This window comes from Gossypium raimondii, chromosome 6, assembly GCF_025698545.1.
Source record: "Gossypium raimondii isolate GPD5lz chromosome 6, ASM2569854v1, whole genome shotgun sequence".
Lineage (NCBI taxonomy): Eukaryota > Viridiplantae > Streptophyta > Magnoliopsida > Malvales > Malvaceae > Gossypium > Gossypium raimondii.
Window position 1 is genome coordinate 40,465,595 of NC_068570.1, and position 15,747 is coordinate 40,481,341.

Consider the following 15,747-nt stretch of genomic DNA (forward strand, 5'->3'; position numbering starts at 1 on the left):
CGATTCATTTACCCTCCTTCCAATAATAGATTTAGCTTGAAATATTTATTAATTAAATTTATTTTATTTTTGAATAATATTTTTATTAAAATACTAAAATAATTTATTTAATATTATTATCGTTTATATCTATTTTATTATTCAAAATTCGAGTTAGTAGTTGTTTTTCTTCTAAATTTTTTTAGAGTATAATTTAATTAATTTAAATTTTTATTCAGATAATAAATTACAAATATTGTCAAACCCAACTTGTTTGTGTTTTTTACAGAAATCAATCCTCGAGGAGTTTCAAGCTTTTCAAACCCAATACTAGTTCGGCTGTCTTTAATAATATGTTTGATTATGGACTTTCAAACCCCTTTACATGTCAGCTGATCCCTGACATTTTCCTTTATTTTTCTTTCTTTATCTTCCCAACCTCAATCCCTTCCCTGTTTCATTTACCTCCCATGAAAAACAGGCTTTGATCTGTGGTTTTTTTTTTTTTTTGGAAGCAATGAAGAAACACCAACCAAAGCCTGTTTTGTTTATTCTTGTGTTCATAATCCTGTCTTCTCACTCTGTTTTATCTCTTGATTTTTTCTTCAATGGCTTCAATTCAACTAACCTTTTCCTCTATGGTATCGCTCAAATAGATTCCAGAATTCTTACACTCACCAATGAAACATCTTTTGCTATCGGTCGAGCTCTTTACAGTTCAAAAATCCCAACAAAGACTCCAAATTCTTCTCATGTTCTTCCTTTCTCTACTTCTTTCATCTTTTCCATGGCTCCTTCAAAGAACAAGGATACTCTTCCAGGACACGGTCTCGTTTTCATCTTTACGCCCAATACTGGCATCAATGGGACAACCGCATCTCAAAATCTTGGCCTTTTCAACCTCTCAAACAACGGCGACCCGACCAATCATGTGTTTGGTGTGGAGTTCGATGTTTTCGCTAACCAAGAATTCGATGACATAGATGATAACCATGTTGGGATCGACATTAACTCCCTCACCTCAACAACCTCCCACACCGCTGGTTATTACAGTGATTTTAATGAGGATGGGGATCAGGGTTTTGAGAAACTGAAGCTTAATAATGGTAAGAACTATCAAGTTTGGATTGACTATGAAGATTCTGTTATTAATGTTACTATGGCACCTGTTGGGGTAAAAAGGCCAAAGCGGCCATTGTTGAATGTACCTTTGAATTTATCTGATGTTTTGGAGGATGAAATGTATGTTGGGTTCACTTCATCGACTGGGAGATTGGTTCAAAGCCATAGGATTTTGTCTTGGAGTTTCAGTAACTCTAATTTTTCGTTAAATGAACGCTTGATCACCACTGGTTTACCATCGTTTGTTATCCCCAAGACACCATTTCATAAGCGTAGATCGTTTATTGCAGGCGTAACGGTGGGGAGTTTCGTTGTTCTTGTTTTGATTGCTCTGTTTTCCCTGTTTTTGATTAAGAGAGAAAGGAGGAGAGCAAGGGAAAGAGCTGAAATGGAAGACTGGGAATTTGAGTATTGGCCTCATAGGATGACTTACCAAGAAATCGATGCAGCCACCAAGGGATTTTCGGATGACAACGTGATCGGTTTCGGAGGAAACGGAAAGGTCTACAAGGGTGTTTTACCTGGAGGAATTGAGATTGCGGTGAAGCGCATTTCACATGAAAATGATGGAATGAAAGAGTTCTTGGCAGAGATTTCGAGTCTCGGCCGGTTAAAACACCGGAGCCTCGTCGGGTTGAAAGGTTGGTGCAAGAAAGAAAAAGGGACATTCATGTTGATCTATGATTACATGGAAAATGGAAGTTTGGATAAGAGGGTTTATTATGACTGTGATGAGACCAACATATTGACTTGTGAAGAAAGAATTAGAATCTTGAAAGATGTTGCCTCAGCGTTATTGTATTTACATGAGGGATGGGAAGCTAAGGTCTTACATAGGGATATCAAGGCCAGCAACGTATTGCTTGATAAGGATATGAATGGAAGGTTAGGGGATTTCGGGTTGGCTCGGATGCATGGGCACAGTCAAGTGGCAACCACGACGCGAGTGGTCGGAACCGTGGGGTACTTGGCCCCAGAAGTGGTTAGGAACGGACGAGCATCGACACAAACCGATGTGTTTGGTTTTGGGGTCTTAATTTTAGAGGTCATGTGTGGGAGGAGGCCTATACAGGATGGAAAGCCGCCTTTGGTGGATTGGGTATGGCAGTTGATGATGCAAGGAGAATTACTTACAGCAGTGGATGCACGGTTAAAGGGTAACGAAGGATTCAACGAGGAGGAGGTAAAAAAGGTGCTGCATTTGGGGTTGTTGTGCTCGTATCCAAATCCTGATTCGAGACCAACAATGAGGCAAGTAGTGATAGTATTTGAAGGGAAGAATGAAGGTTTGGAATCCGAAACCGAAGATATGGAAGCACATTTGCTGGCAAAGGTGAAGTCCAGGGATATGTGGGCTAATTACTCTCAAAACTTTGGATACGCGTCACACCCGACATTCGATGATATTCGACAATCAAATTCATCCTCCATGTCTCTGTCATGGAACAACACAATAGTGGACGGTAGATAATCGCTGCATCATTTGTAAAATGAGAGGCCTCTTTTGCTTCTACTGATTTTGATGCACATTGAATAGCATGTTGAGGGAACATCAATCATTAGGTGAGGAAATGCTTTTCTTTGTTGATTTTGCACCTTTATACTTTTTGGCATTCTTTCATGTCTGTTGAGTGTTACAAAAGAGCTTTTTCAATGTGAAAATGGTAATAGCTTAGGCATGTCATTTGTACATATATGTATCTTAAAGTTCAAACTTTAAACCCATATTGTAAGGAGTAGAAGGATGAGTATAGATTATGATGATGTGGTGTGATGTGATGTGATGTGAGTCATCAAATTGTTCCATGTATGTTGTCTGTCTTAGTACAATCTACCATGCCAACTGGTTGGCTCTCAGTAACACAAAATAATATATAAATGTCTTAAAAATCTTATTTATAAATATAAAAATACGATTATAATAAACTAAAACATGTGAATACATGGATAACTTGATCCAATGGGTTGCTTTTAGAGTTAAAAGTAGAAATTTCCAATGACTTGCAATCCTAGGAAACAACGAGCACCAGTGGTGTCACGGTACAGATCCGGGTTTGATTTCTGGCTGGTGCTTTCATTTTCTATTTTCAACTTATTTCCAGTTGACTGTCACAGTCCCTAAGGCTGCAATTTGGGTGAGTTTAAAAGTTTATTGGCAATGTGCATAAAATATAGGCAAGATGAGTGGTTAAGGGTTGAATCCACTATTATGAAAACAATGTGATATGGGAAATGGACCTAAAAGTAAGTTGCTTCCTCATATGGCAACTCTGACTACTTGATGTCAGTAGCTTACTCCCTCTCTTCCTCTTCTTTCTTTGGGCTTCTTCAGAATTTCTGAGAGTCCAATGGATTGCTCAAAAGTTAGCATCCTTTGAAAACCGATTTGCCTACCTACCTTCGACTCCATCCACAATTGTGGCTAAAGCAACGGCCCATATCAACCACCCTGAATCTGCACCTCTACAAGGAGGAGGGGGGCTCTTTTCAAATCTAATTCTCGCACTTTAATTTTGATACTTCAAGTCTTTATTTTTTTTTATTTAAAATTTTGTCTAAATTTGTAGAATAACTTTTATAGCCCTTAATATTTACAATTTTTGTTAGTTTAACACAAAAAAATGTGAAAATTAAAAACAGTTTTTTTCATATTTGTAAAAAAGAAAATTATGGGAAAATTAAAAAAATGGTTTAAAGTTCAAAAATAAAATATGATTGTTTATGCACATAAAAGAGTTTGATTTATTATTTTGAGCAATATATCGCATATTCTAGTAGAGGTGGCAAATGGGCAGCTCAGGTAAGGCTATATTTAGATTTGGATTATTCTGAGCTAAAATTTGTTCAAGATCTGATTTTTTTGAACTATAGTTCTTTTGAATTCAAATTTTTTCGAGATTGGATTTTCTCAAATTTAGATCGGATCGGGTTAGGTCGGGTAAGTTTAAACAAATTTAAATGATTTTCATGTTCTATAAATTATAAATATTTTTATTTTGAACATAATAATTAATTTTACTTTTAGATAATAATAATAATAATAGAATACAAGTTGAATTGATATAAAACAGAAATTTTATATAAATGTTTTATTTTAATAGAAATATTGTTTATAATATAACTAACGTTTATGAATATAATATAATATATATAGGAGTTGTATAAACATAACGAATAATATAATATGTATATGACTTTTGTATGTAATATGTATGGTTGATTATATGATATTTATATAATTTTTTATCTAATATATATAGATAAAAGGCGTGAGTTTGGAAAAAATTGACAAAAATAATTTTATATGCTCAAAAATTGACATTTGAATATTTTATTTTTATTATTAAACTTTGAATATTGAAAAATATTTTTTAATATTTATGATATGGGGTAAAAATTTCGTCAATAAAATCTTTAGAAAATGCACTCAATTGAGCACAGTAGTCATGTTATATACTTTTTGAAACCTGCTTAAAATGAACACAATAATCATGTTATTTGATCAGTTTTGTAATTCAGGCATTTTGGTATTCATCAAAACGTATCAAAATAAGAAAAATGTTTAAAAGGGTTTTCATGTTCACTTTTATATGAATTATGTAATATTCGAAAATTACTACAGAAGAAAGTAGGTATCCTTAATATAGTAAAATAAGGTAATAAAGTGACAAAAGGGAAATTTTGAGTTATGGCAACATTGAGAAGTATATTATGATATATTAATTCAAGAAAGGATTAAATCGCAAAAGTGAGAAAAATTTTGTTGATTAAGAGTGAATACTCAAAATTTGAGGGGTAAAATGTAAATATGAAAATTTTGAAGGACCAATGGTGCAAATATTTTAAGGGTGGAATAAACTAGAAACTAAGGAAAATGGATGAATTAGGACCAAATTGAAAATGTGAAGAATTTTGAGGGACTAAATCGTAATTTTACCAAATTAAGTGATGACTCAAGGATGGAATTTTTAAAGATTATGAAGGGCAAAATGGTCAATTAGAAGAGAGAGAAATCTAGAAGGCATAGATTAAATAAATAAATAAATATTAGTTTATTAATATTTTAATTTGATTTTTAAATAATATTTTATTATTTATTATTATTTTATTTAGTATATATATAAGAAAAGGAAGATGAAGAATCACCATCCCACCATTTTTTGCATGCACCAACATGAGAAGAAGAGAGAAAGAAAGAAAGTTTTGCTTTCTTTACAAATTGGTCCTTCCACCAAAAATTCACTATTTTTACCTAGAAATCAAAAGAATTTCCATATCCATCAAGAGAGAAAGATAACAAGGAGACTATGGGGAGCTAGAATATCAAGTTAGATTCAAGAAAGAGAAGCTGGAGAAGAGAGAAAATTAAGTTAAAGGTTGAAACTAATAGGACAAGGTAAGAACATCAAGATTTCAATATATTTTTAAGTTTGATATTATTGAAAAAGTATAGAAATGATGTTATAGTAGAGTTTTCTTATTGTACAAAGCCCAAATTTGCCCCAGCCCAACAAACTAAATTAAACCCAAAAAACAGCAAGCCCAATGGCCCAATCACCTAAAACATTTCAACAAAAAACCCTAATCCCCAACCCTAGGGCGCCACATCCCTTGCTGCTCCCATGTGCGCCGTCTGACACGCCATACACCGCCTCTGCTCCACTTGTTCATTGACACGTCTCCGTCAATGCCTGCAAACACGAAAAGGAAACAGAGACAGAAAGTAGAAGGAAGCAATATGGACAATAGCTCTTTTGATGTTTCTTTATTTTCTCTTTGGCTATATAAAAGCCAAACACAGATTTGTAATAGGGGGCTTTTTCTTCTTCTTTTGTATTAAAAAACAGATATCAACAAAAGAAATAAAAATTAAGTTTCAAAGGTGATTTCTAGTGTCCTTGTATTCTGTTTCTTTTGATAGTCTAATCTCCTTTTTATTTTATTTTATTTTTGTTTATTTATTTGCGTATATATAATATAATAAAAAAGGGGAAAAAGAGAGGTACCTGAGTCGCCTGTGGCTCCGTCGATGGAGGACCCTTTGTCGCCGGCAGAATCGGTTTTTGAAGAGGGGTCTAAGACTCTCAGTTCTTCAGGTCGATGGTCGTGCTATGGTGCGCTGCGATGGGAGGACCAAGTAGCCCATCTCCCTCGCCGTCGGCCTATGGCCATGATGGAGGCGCGCCGGAAGCCGAAAGGACCTTGGTGGCCGGAGTTTTAAAAGGAAGAAGGAGAGGGGCGTCATTTCTTGAAAAACAGAGAGAAAAAGAAGTTTCTTTTGAGATTTTTTTTTTATTTTCAACTGAAAAAATGGGTTTTTGCTAAAAAATTTAGGTTTAAATAAACCATCGAAACAGCGCCGTTTTGGCCCCTTCGACCCGCGCGATGACCCGACCCAGGGGGAGGATCCGCGTGTTTTCTTTCAAGGGTATAATTGCGCGCGCAGTCCTTCGACTCTGCAGCGCTTCAATCAAGCCCCTTTTCGCTATTTTCTTTTATTTTTAATCTAGCCCCATAGTTTTATTTTTGTATCAATTTAATCCATCGCAGTGCTGCGTTTTGGGAGTCTTAGTTTATTTACTCTTTTGGTCCCTCCCCTTTTGGCGCGTGTTGCAATCTAATCCTTTTTATTTTAAATTCGCCCAATATTTTCATTACTAGTTCGATTTAGTCCGCATTTTAATACTTTCATTATTTTAGTTAATTATTTCAACGTTATTATTTTTAATATTATTAATTATTGTTAGCTTTATTTTTCTTTTATGTATTTGCTATTATTATATTAATATATTAATTAGTTTTATTTTATTTCCAGCTTTATTTTTAATATATGTATATTTTATATATTTTTAATATACTTACATACTCACCTTTTGTGATACCTATTTTTATAATTTATTTTGCATGTATACATATACTTTTAACATATACATATATATGTCAATATACGTTTTTAATTTTATAAATATACATATATATACCTACCTTTATGTTTTTATATGTTTTAACTTTATACGCATATATTGGTACATATACATACTCATATTTTTATATATTTTATAATTTGTGTACACATAAATTATCTATATACACATGTTTTCTTGTTTTTTTATAAGTATATATTCATGTATGTACGTACTTATATATTTGTACACTCTAATTTGTATAGACATATACATACATATTTTAAATATATCTTTAAACATATATAGATTATCATATTTGCTTGTATATATGTATATTTTCATTATTTTTGAACCTTTAATGTACATACATATATGTATATATAGATATATTTTATAACTTATTTATATTCGTATGTGTATATACATAATTATATTTTTCTTATATATTTTTGATTAACATATATGTCTTCATTTCATTTTCATAAAAATATATATACATTTACATACTTCATGCTTTCAAAATATACATTTTGTTTGTACTCTTTATATTTTATAATTTTACATACTTATACATATATGTATATTTTCATATATATATACATTTACTTACTCTCTATATTTTTAAATACATATCTTATATATACCTTTTACTTTACGACTCATATATGTACCAATACATACTTTTTATATTTGATGCTTGCTACATAAGTATGCATGTACGTACACTTATAATTTTTCATGCATAGTAGTTGTAAAAGATGTATACGTGCACATGTTTTCATGGTTTCGTCACCTTATACATATACATGTTATATATCTTTATAATTATATGATTTTTGTTAATATTGTTCACTTATTTATTTACACGTTTATTATTGTTTATTTTCTTACTTTAGTTTCTTATTATTCGTTATTTTGCCGTATGATTGTTTTCATTGTTTATTGTTTTACTTGTTTCATTTTATTTACATTGCATCATTATTGTTATTTTACGCCCATTTTTGTTTAGATTTCCAAAAAAAGAAATTTTAAAATAAAAGTAACACTCGGCATTTGAGATCTTCGAGAGAATCGAGCCCTAACGTATTGGGTTTCGATTTTCTTTGTTGAATCTAAATAATCGAAGTTACTCTTTTTTATAAAAATAAATAAAAGGCTCATTATCGGGAATTCAATAAGTTGTGTCCTAACGCATTGGATATGACACTTTGTTTTCCCGAGACGAGGATTTTTTTCTAAAAATTAATAAAGGTAGTATTTCGCGTTTAGATTTGAGAAAGTCGTGCCCTAACTTACTGGGTTTCGATTTTCACAATAAATCTAAATACGTGAATATTTCCAAACTCAAGTTTTAAACGATCTCGGGAATTAAAAAAGATCGTATCCTAACTTACTGGTCGTGATCCTTTTTTTAAATCCGAGATAACTAAACATCTTTTAATAAGTAAATTTTTTGTATTCATTCACGTATCGGGAATTTGAGACATTGTGTCATAACTTACTAGATATGATGCTTTCTTTCTCGATTAACGTGAAAATATACTCATTTTCACGAATTTTTTTTAACATTTTAATACAAGGATCTTATTTTTAAAATTCTTCAAAGTGTTCAATTTTCAACATCAAGACATTAACTAATCAACTAGGTACCAATTTTGGGCGTTACGAGGGTGCTAATCCTTCCTCGTACGTAACCGACTCCCTAACCCATTTTTTTGAATTTCGTAGACCAAACTCGTTGTTTTAATAAAATTAAATGGTTTATTAAAAACAACCACTTTTTAAGGTGATCCGATCACACCTTATCAAAAAAGATTGGTGGCGACTCCCATTTTCATTTTCAAAACCCAAGTCGACCCCGTTTTCATCCAAAAAATGGTGTCAACACTTATATAAGGTCTTATGTTCTTGATATATTAGTGAAGGGAAATAAGTGAAAGTGATGAGATATATTATAGAGAAAGGGAATAAGGGAGTTATAAACTTAGTAATCAACATCTTGCACTAAAATAGTTTTGGACAGCAGTAGTAGGTTAACTTTGAAAAATCACCATAAATTGTGGAGATCGAATTAGAGGATGAAAAAAAATATGAAATTAAATATTATTGAGTCTAGTTTCTCATAGAAGAAACGGTGTAAGTAATGGAATTGTAAATCATGAGATATAATAAATTTTGTGAGACAATGTCAGAATGAATTCGGGTTCCTCTGTTCTGACTTTGGAAAATCATAAAAAATTTTAGAAAAATAATTATGGGATTAAATTTATATTTTTAAATAATTAATGAGTCTATTTTCAATAGAAACAAACGGTAACATCATCTGAATCCCGTATGAGGAGATAATTAATTTTTAGTGAAGAAGGGTCGAAACTATCAGACAGCAGAATAGGGATGACTTTAAAGAATAAACTGCACTTATTGGCTGAACCATAAATTCTGAAAATTTTATGGTAAGAAGATATGTGAGTCTAGTTTCATATAAATTTATTGGATCTTAATTCGGAGTTCCGTAGCTCAAGATATAAATAATTTAGTGACTATGCCTCAAGTGGACAACTTTGAATGAACATATAAATAAATAGTGAAGTTATAGATAATGTTACATATAAGCATGTTATATATATTAAGGATGTGGAATGGAGAGGAGGAGGAGGAAAATATATGATTATTCAACTATCAAGAGTTTTCATTAAAATGATTACTTTGCATGTTTTAGGTTTAGGGACTAAATTGAATAAAAGTAAAACTTTAAGGGTAAATTTGTAAAAATGTCAAAAAGTGACCAAATTGCATGAAATGAATTGTTTTATTATTTAAATTAATAAATTGAATAAAATATTAATTTAGATCAAGATTGGGTGGAAATTTGAGGAAAATAGAAAATTACTAAAATGTCCCTGAATTTTGGTATTTCTGCAATTTAGCCTGGTAAGTTCGTATGAACTATTTTCTGTATAATTTTAATTAAAATGAATGTTATTTGGTGATGAATATTATATAAATATGTGTTTTATTATTGGAATTGAATTATTATTGGTAATATGTATAATTATTAGATGCATTGAAATGATTATCGGAAGCTCGATTGGGTTGGAAGCTTATCGGAGATATATCACACTATCCATTGGTTCTATCGGTAATTTTGGATGATTTGATTCTAGTTATAATGACATGTATAAGTTAAATTGGCTAACGTTGGCTCATTAATGTTTTGATTTTGATTGGTTGTAAATATGAATGCTTGATGAAATGAAATGTTTGTAAATTAATTTGTAAACTCCGGTAATGCTCTATAACCCTATTCTGGCGATGGATATGGGTTAGGGGTGTTACAAATTATGAGCATAATGAGTACATACAATTTAATTTTTTCATTAATTGAATGTTTAACAAATCTGATATGTGGATTCTCTTAAACTTAATTTGATTATAATATTATTAATTAATATATTTTATTATGGGTTAGTATTTAGTATATTGGTAGTATATATTTTTTTTATTTCATAAACAGTTTTACGAAAAAAATTGTCACATATCAATCTTATAGGACATTTATCAATCCCCTGGCCCAGCTTGTAGAGTTTAAAAACTCCATTCACAGTGTACTAAACATTTTCCCTTTTATTATTATATAATTTATATATTCATTAAATTTAAATTTTCTAAATTTGAATAATAATTAACTTGGTATATTTATTATACACATATAATGATTATATTAAAATTTATTTTATAGTCATAATTAATGTTTTTATAATTTATTTTAATTAATAATTTAACAATTTAACATAAAGATTTATTATTAATTATAAAATTCTAATATAATTATATAATATTTAAAATACATTTTCATAAATTAAATAATAGTTTCATTTATTTTTATTTTTATTTTAACTATTATTATATAATTATATTAATTATTAATGTCTGATTCGTTATAGATTCAAACTTTTTCTGGTTTTAGATAGGATTTGTTTAACAACCCTCACCTAGCTCAGTCGCCGAACCCGAGTTACAAGATGCTACTTCTATCACCAGAATAATTTACATTCAAAACTCAATAGAAATTTATTCAATCATCATTTCTTAATATAAATATACATGCACCATACATTGGTAAAGTAAATTTGAGACTTAATCGAGCTTACGAAAGCTCTAAATTTGACCCCGAGCATGAATAAGGACCAAATTGTAAACTTTTTAAAATCTAAGCATAGGTACCGATACCCAAATCTGGTACCGGTACCGTTCTTAGCTTTGATGTTACAAAAAATCAAGTTAAAATGCACAAGTATCAATACTGGAAATAAAGTACCGATACTATTGATGGAATATATCGATACTAAATTTAGTATCAATACCGTTTTGGCATTCTGCCATTTTCAAACTTTTGGACATAAATAAATTTGTATTGATACTTTTTATAAAGTATCGATCCTTGAGACTAAGTACCGATACTTTATACTGGTATTAATACCAAATTGGTATTTTATCGTTTTAAAACACTGTTCATTTGGTAAAGTATCGATACTTTCATCTATAGTACCGATGCTTTTTACTAGAAGGTTGAAAATCTTGTATTTTGGTACCTTTTCATGCTCAAATCAAACTTTAACTTATATGCAAATTTAAACACATTACTACTTGCACAAAAACCATCTCAAACCATACTATGTACCACAATTCAACCTTCCTCAATCGATGATGGTAACATGTCATATTTGAAATACAAACTTAACATTTATTTAAAATACAATCTATATTAATTCAATCCATCTTCAATTGACAATCAACACCTACTTACCAATATAATCCATACTAAGGGACCATGCTCAATTCATCACATAACCATTTTCATTTATCAATATGATCATCTATATGCTACTATTATAACTAAACATAATTGCCAAGATACACATGTTCATCCATATCATATAACCATACATGTCATTTACCATTTTGGGTCCAAAATCAACATCATTCAAAGTAATTTCACATAAGCATAACATTACCTATATACATGCCACATAAACCGAGTCCAGAACAATAAAAAGACTACCAAATCGAAGGCTTGATATTGTGAGCTTCGAAGTGATCCGATCACCTAATTCCACAAAAGATAACTACAAATAGAGTAAGCATTACATATGCTTAGTAAGTTCATAGGTTTTAAAACAGTAAACTCACCTCAATTCATAACTAACAAAACAAAATAGCTAACTATATGATTTTCCTGTCATTACATTTTACAACAGTAAGGTGAGCTTATAGCATTTCAATCTATACGATAAAAATTAACTCAATTCAATGTCATTCAATCAGTATTATCACATATATATGCTTCTATTACACTATTCAATTATTGAATAACATATCAATCCCGAATAAATATCACAATTTCAATCATTCGCTCTTATATTTCCATTTCCATCACAACAAATACTACCATTCATTCATTTAATTGTTTCTATAATCGTTTAGCCCGATGAACTATAATAAATAGATATAGATACCCGGGTGACCACCAAAACATATCAGATTGCTCGTTTGAGCCATAACTCTAAGACACACCTGAGCACCGAAGTGCTAAGCCCGTAGGCATCAAATTTCATAAGACCTTGCATCCCTTCATAACACACCAAGGTCTCTATATAGACAATCAATAACAATGGTCTCCATAAAGACAAATCTCAGTAATCCACAACAACGATTGGATTCCAGTTAAAATAGCGAATTCTCCGTTCATTACTATCATCTCATGTCATATCCCATACAATTCACACATAACCCTATTGGAATGCCAATTGTTTCTTATCCTTTCATACATTCATCCGAGCACATTTAACACATTAGACCATTTTTTTACAAATCAGTCCATTTTTCACATTTTTGTACTAATTTGTATACAATTCAAATCACATTCAAAGTATATAAATTAATAATTCAAACACATAGATCAAATTTACATATACAATTATACCATATGAACTTACTTGCAAAAATTGTTAGCGAGTTGAAGTGTAGGGACTAATCAACAATTTTCACTTTTCTTCGATTATCTAGGTTGATTCAAATCTTGATCTATATGATAATTCATTTCAATTTATCAGTTTAAAATGTCTTAGAATAGTTTATTTCATGCATATGATAGTCCAATTTCATTATATAGAAATTCCTAAAGTTTTGCAGTTTATTCAATTTAATCCATAAAATTGAAACTATCATATCTTTCACATTTAAGCCCCATTTTGCAATCCAATTTCAATCACATCCTTCTACAGCCCTATAATATTTATAATTACAAAATTTCATGCTAATTTCAAATTATTTCTATTTTAGTCCTTATATTCAAAACTAACAACTTTCACTTTACAATTTAGTCTTTTACAAATCTAAGCTTAAAAGCTAACCATTTAACACCAAAAGCTTTAAAAATGATAAATGGTAACATTTAAAAATTTATAGTTTCACAATTTAATCCATGAGATAGCTAAATCGAGTGACAACAATATCAAAAATATAAAATTTACGAAAAACGGACTTTAAATACCATACCATGCAATGGCCGAAAGCTTTAATAAAAAAAATGGCTTCCTTCTTTTTGTTTTGATTAAAAGGTGAAGAGAAAAATGAAGATGGACACTTTGATTTTTATGTTTTAATATAATTTTACTTAATATTTAACTTATTTCTAACATATATTTTTATTAGAAAATAAGCACTAACCATCCACCATATTTAAATATGGTTAAATAACCACATAAATCCTGAACAACCACTATTTAAGCTTTTTAACAAATAAAAGTTCAATAGCTATTAATTTTACGATTTTTACAATTTAGTCATTGTACCTTAATTAATAACTTTTCAATGAAATTACCGAAACGAAATTAAATATAATACTATAATAGACTCGTAAATAATATTTGTGCAGACTCGATCATTGAAAAATGAGGTTTCAAAACTACTGTTTCCAGCACTACTAAAAATGGGTTTTTCACTGTACAAAAAATCAGGTTGTAACTCTATTTCATCAATACAAATCACGTGAGAGGGATCAGAAAGATAACGACGTAACATCAATACATGGAACACATTAGCTCTTCACTGTACGAAAAATCGGGTTGCAACTCTATTTCATCTGTACAAATCACGTGAGAGGGACCGAAACGATAACGACATAACATCGATACATGAAACACATTATGAATCTTTTCTAGTTCTGGTGGTAACGCTAATCTATAAGCTACAGGGCGAATTATCTCGAGGATCTCATATGGTCCTATATCTTAGACTGAGCTTTGCTTTCCTGCCTAACAACAAGATTTTTTTCCAGGGCGAGACTTTCAAAAATACTCTATCAACAATTTGAAACTCGATATCTTTTTTTTATAGATCAGCATATGATTTTTGATGATCTGACACGGCTTTCCAACAGTCTCGTATGATTCTGAATTTTTCTTCTGTCTCACAAATCATATCAGTCCCTACTAGCTTGCTTTCACTCAATTCAGACCAGTACAATGGAGTTTGACATATGTGTCTATATAAGGCCTCGTACAGTGTCATTTTAATGCTTGACTGATAGCTGTTATTATAAGCGAACTCGTTTCGACTGATCGTCTGTCTACGGATAAAAAGTGTTACTGAAATTTCGTTTAATACCCATGGCATTGTGTAACTTACCTTAAAACTTGGAGGTAAATCTCGGATCGTGATCAGAAATAATGGATAACGGCACATCATGCAATCTAACAATTTCAGTAGCATACAACTCAGTTAGCTTCTCAAGCAAATAATCAATTCTGACTAGAATAAAATGTGCTGATTCATCAATCTGTAAAAATTTACCTAGATCAAATCTTTCTTTTTCTGTGTTAGAGGAAAACTCGATACGAAGTCCATCGTAATTCATTCTCATTTCCATTCTAGAATCATAATAGGTTGTAGCAAACTTGACGGGACCTGATGTTCTATTTTCACCTGCTGACATACCAAACACTTCGATATGAACTCCGAGATCTCACATTTCATTCCTGGCCACCAGTAAGTCCGTTTCAAATCATTATACATTTTGTTGTTGCTTGGATGTATAGAATAAGTATTGCTACGTGCCTCGTGTAATATGCCCCGTTTTAGCTCAAAATCATTCGGTACACATAACCGATTATGGAAATACAAGCTGCCTTTATCATTAATTTCGAACTCGGTTGTTTGTGCTTTTTCAACCAATACTCGTTTTGTTTGTAACTCTGAATCATTTTTTTTGTAACCACTACAGAAAAATAGACTTTTAGAGGTATTTTTTAGGCCTTTAGCGACACTTTTAAGCGCCACTAAAAGTATTAGCAGCGCTTTAACAAGCACCGCAAAAAGTGCCGCTATAGACAACTTAGCGGCATTTATGTGAAAAAACGCTGCTAAAGGTCATGACATTTAGCGGCGCTTTGTCACAAACGCCACTAAAGAATATGACCTTTAGCGGTGTTTTTAGCAAAAACACCGCTAAAAACATAACCTTTAAAAAAAATTATTTTAATCAAATAATATTTATTTTTATGATAAATATTATATTATGTTTTATTTTTAAATTTGAACTTTAAATATACTTTTAAGGATAAATAAAAAATATTATTTAAATTAAATTTTCTATGACTTTAAAACTAAATATAAAAATTAATGAATTTAGTTTTAGAATTTAAAATAATAAATTAATAACACAATTAAAATCCAAAAG

At 30.8% G+C, this 15,747-nt stretch overlaps 1 protein-coding gene across 1 annotated transcript; it reads left to right on the plus strand.

The window, feature by feature from the left end:
• Positions 1-357: 357 nt before the first annotated feature.
• On the plus strand, positions 358-2,880 carry LOC105774431 (L-type lectin-domain containing receptor kinase VII.1). Its single transcript, XM_012596918.2, has one exon. The coding sequence runs from the start codon at positions 497-499 to the stop codon at positions 2,570-2,572; it is 2,076 nt and encodes a 691-aa protein (XP_012452372.1). The 5' UTR covers positions 358-496; the 3' UTR covers positions 2,573-2,880.
• The last annotated feature ends 12,867 nt before the right edge of the window (positions 2,881-15,747 follow it).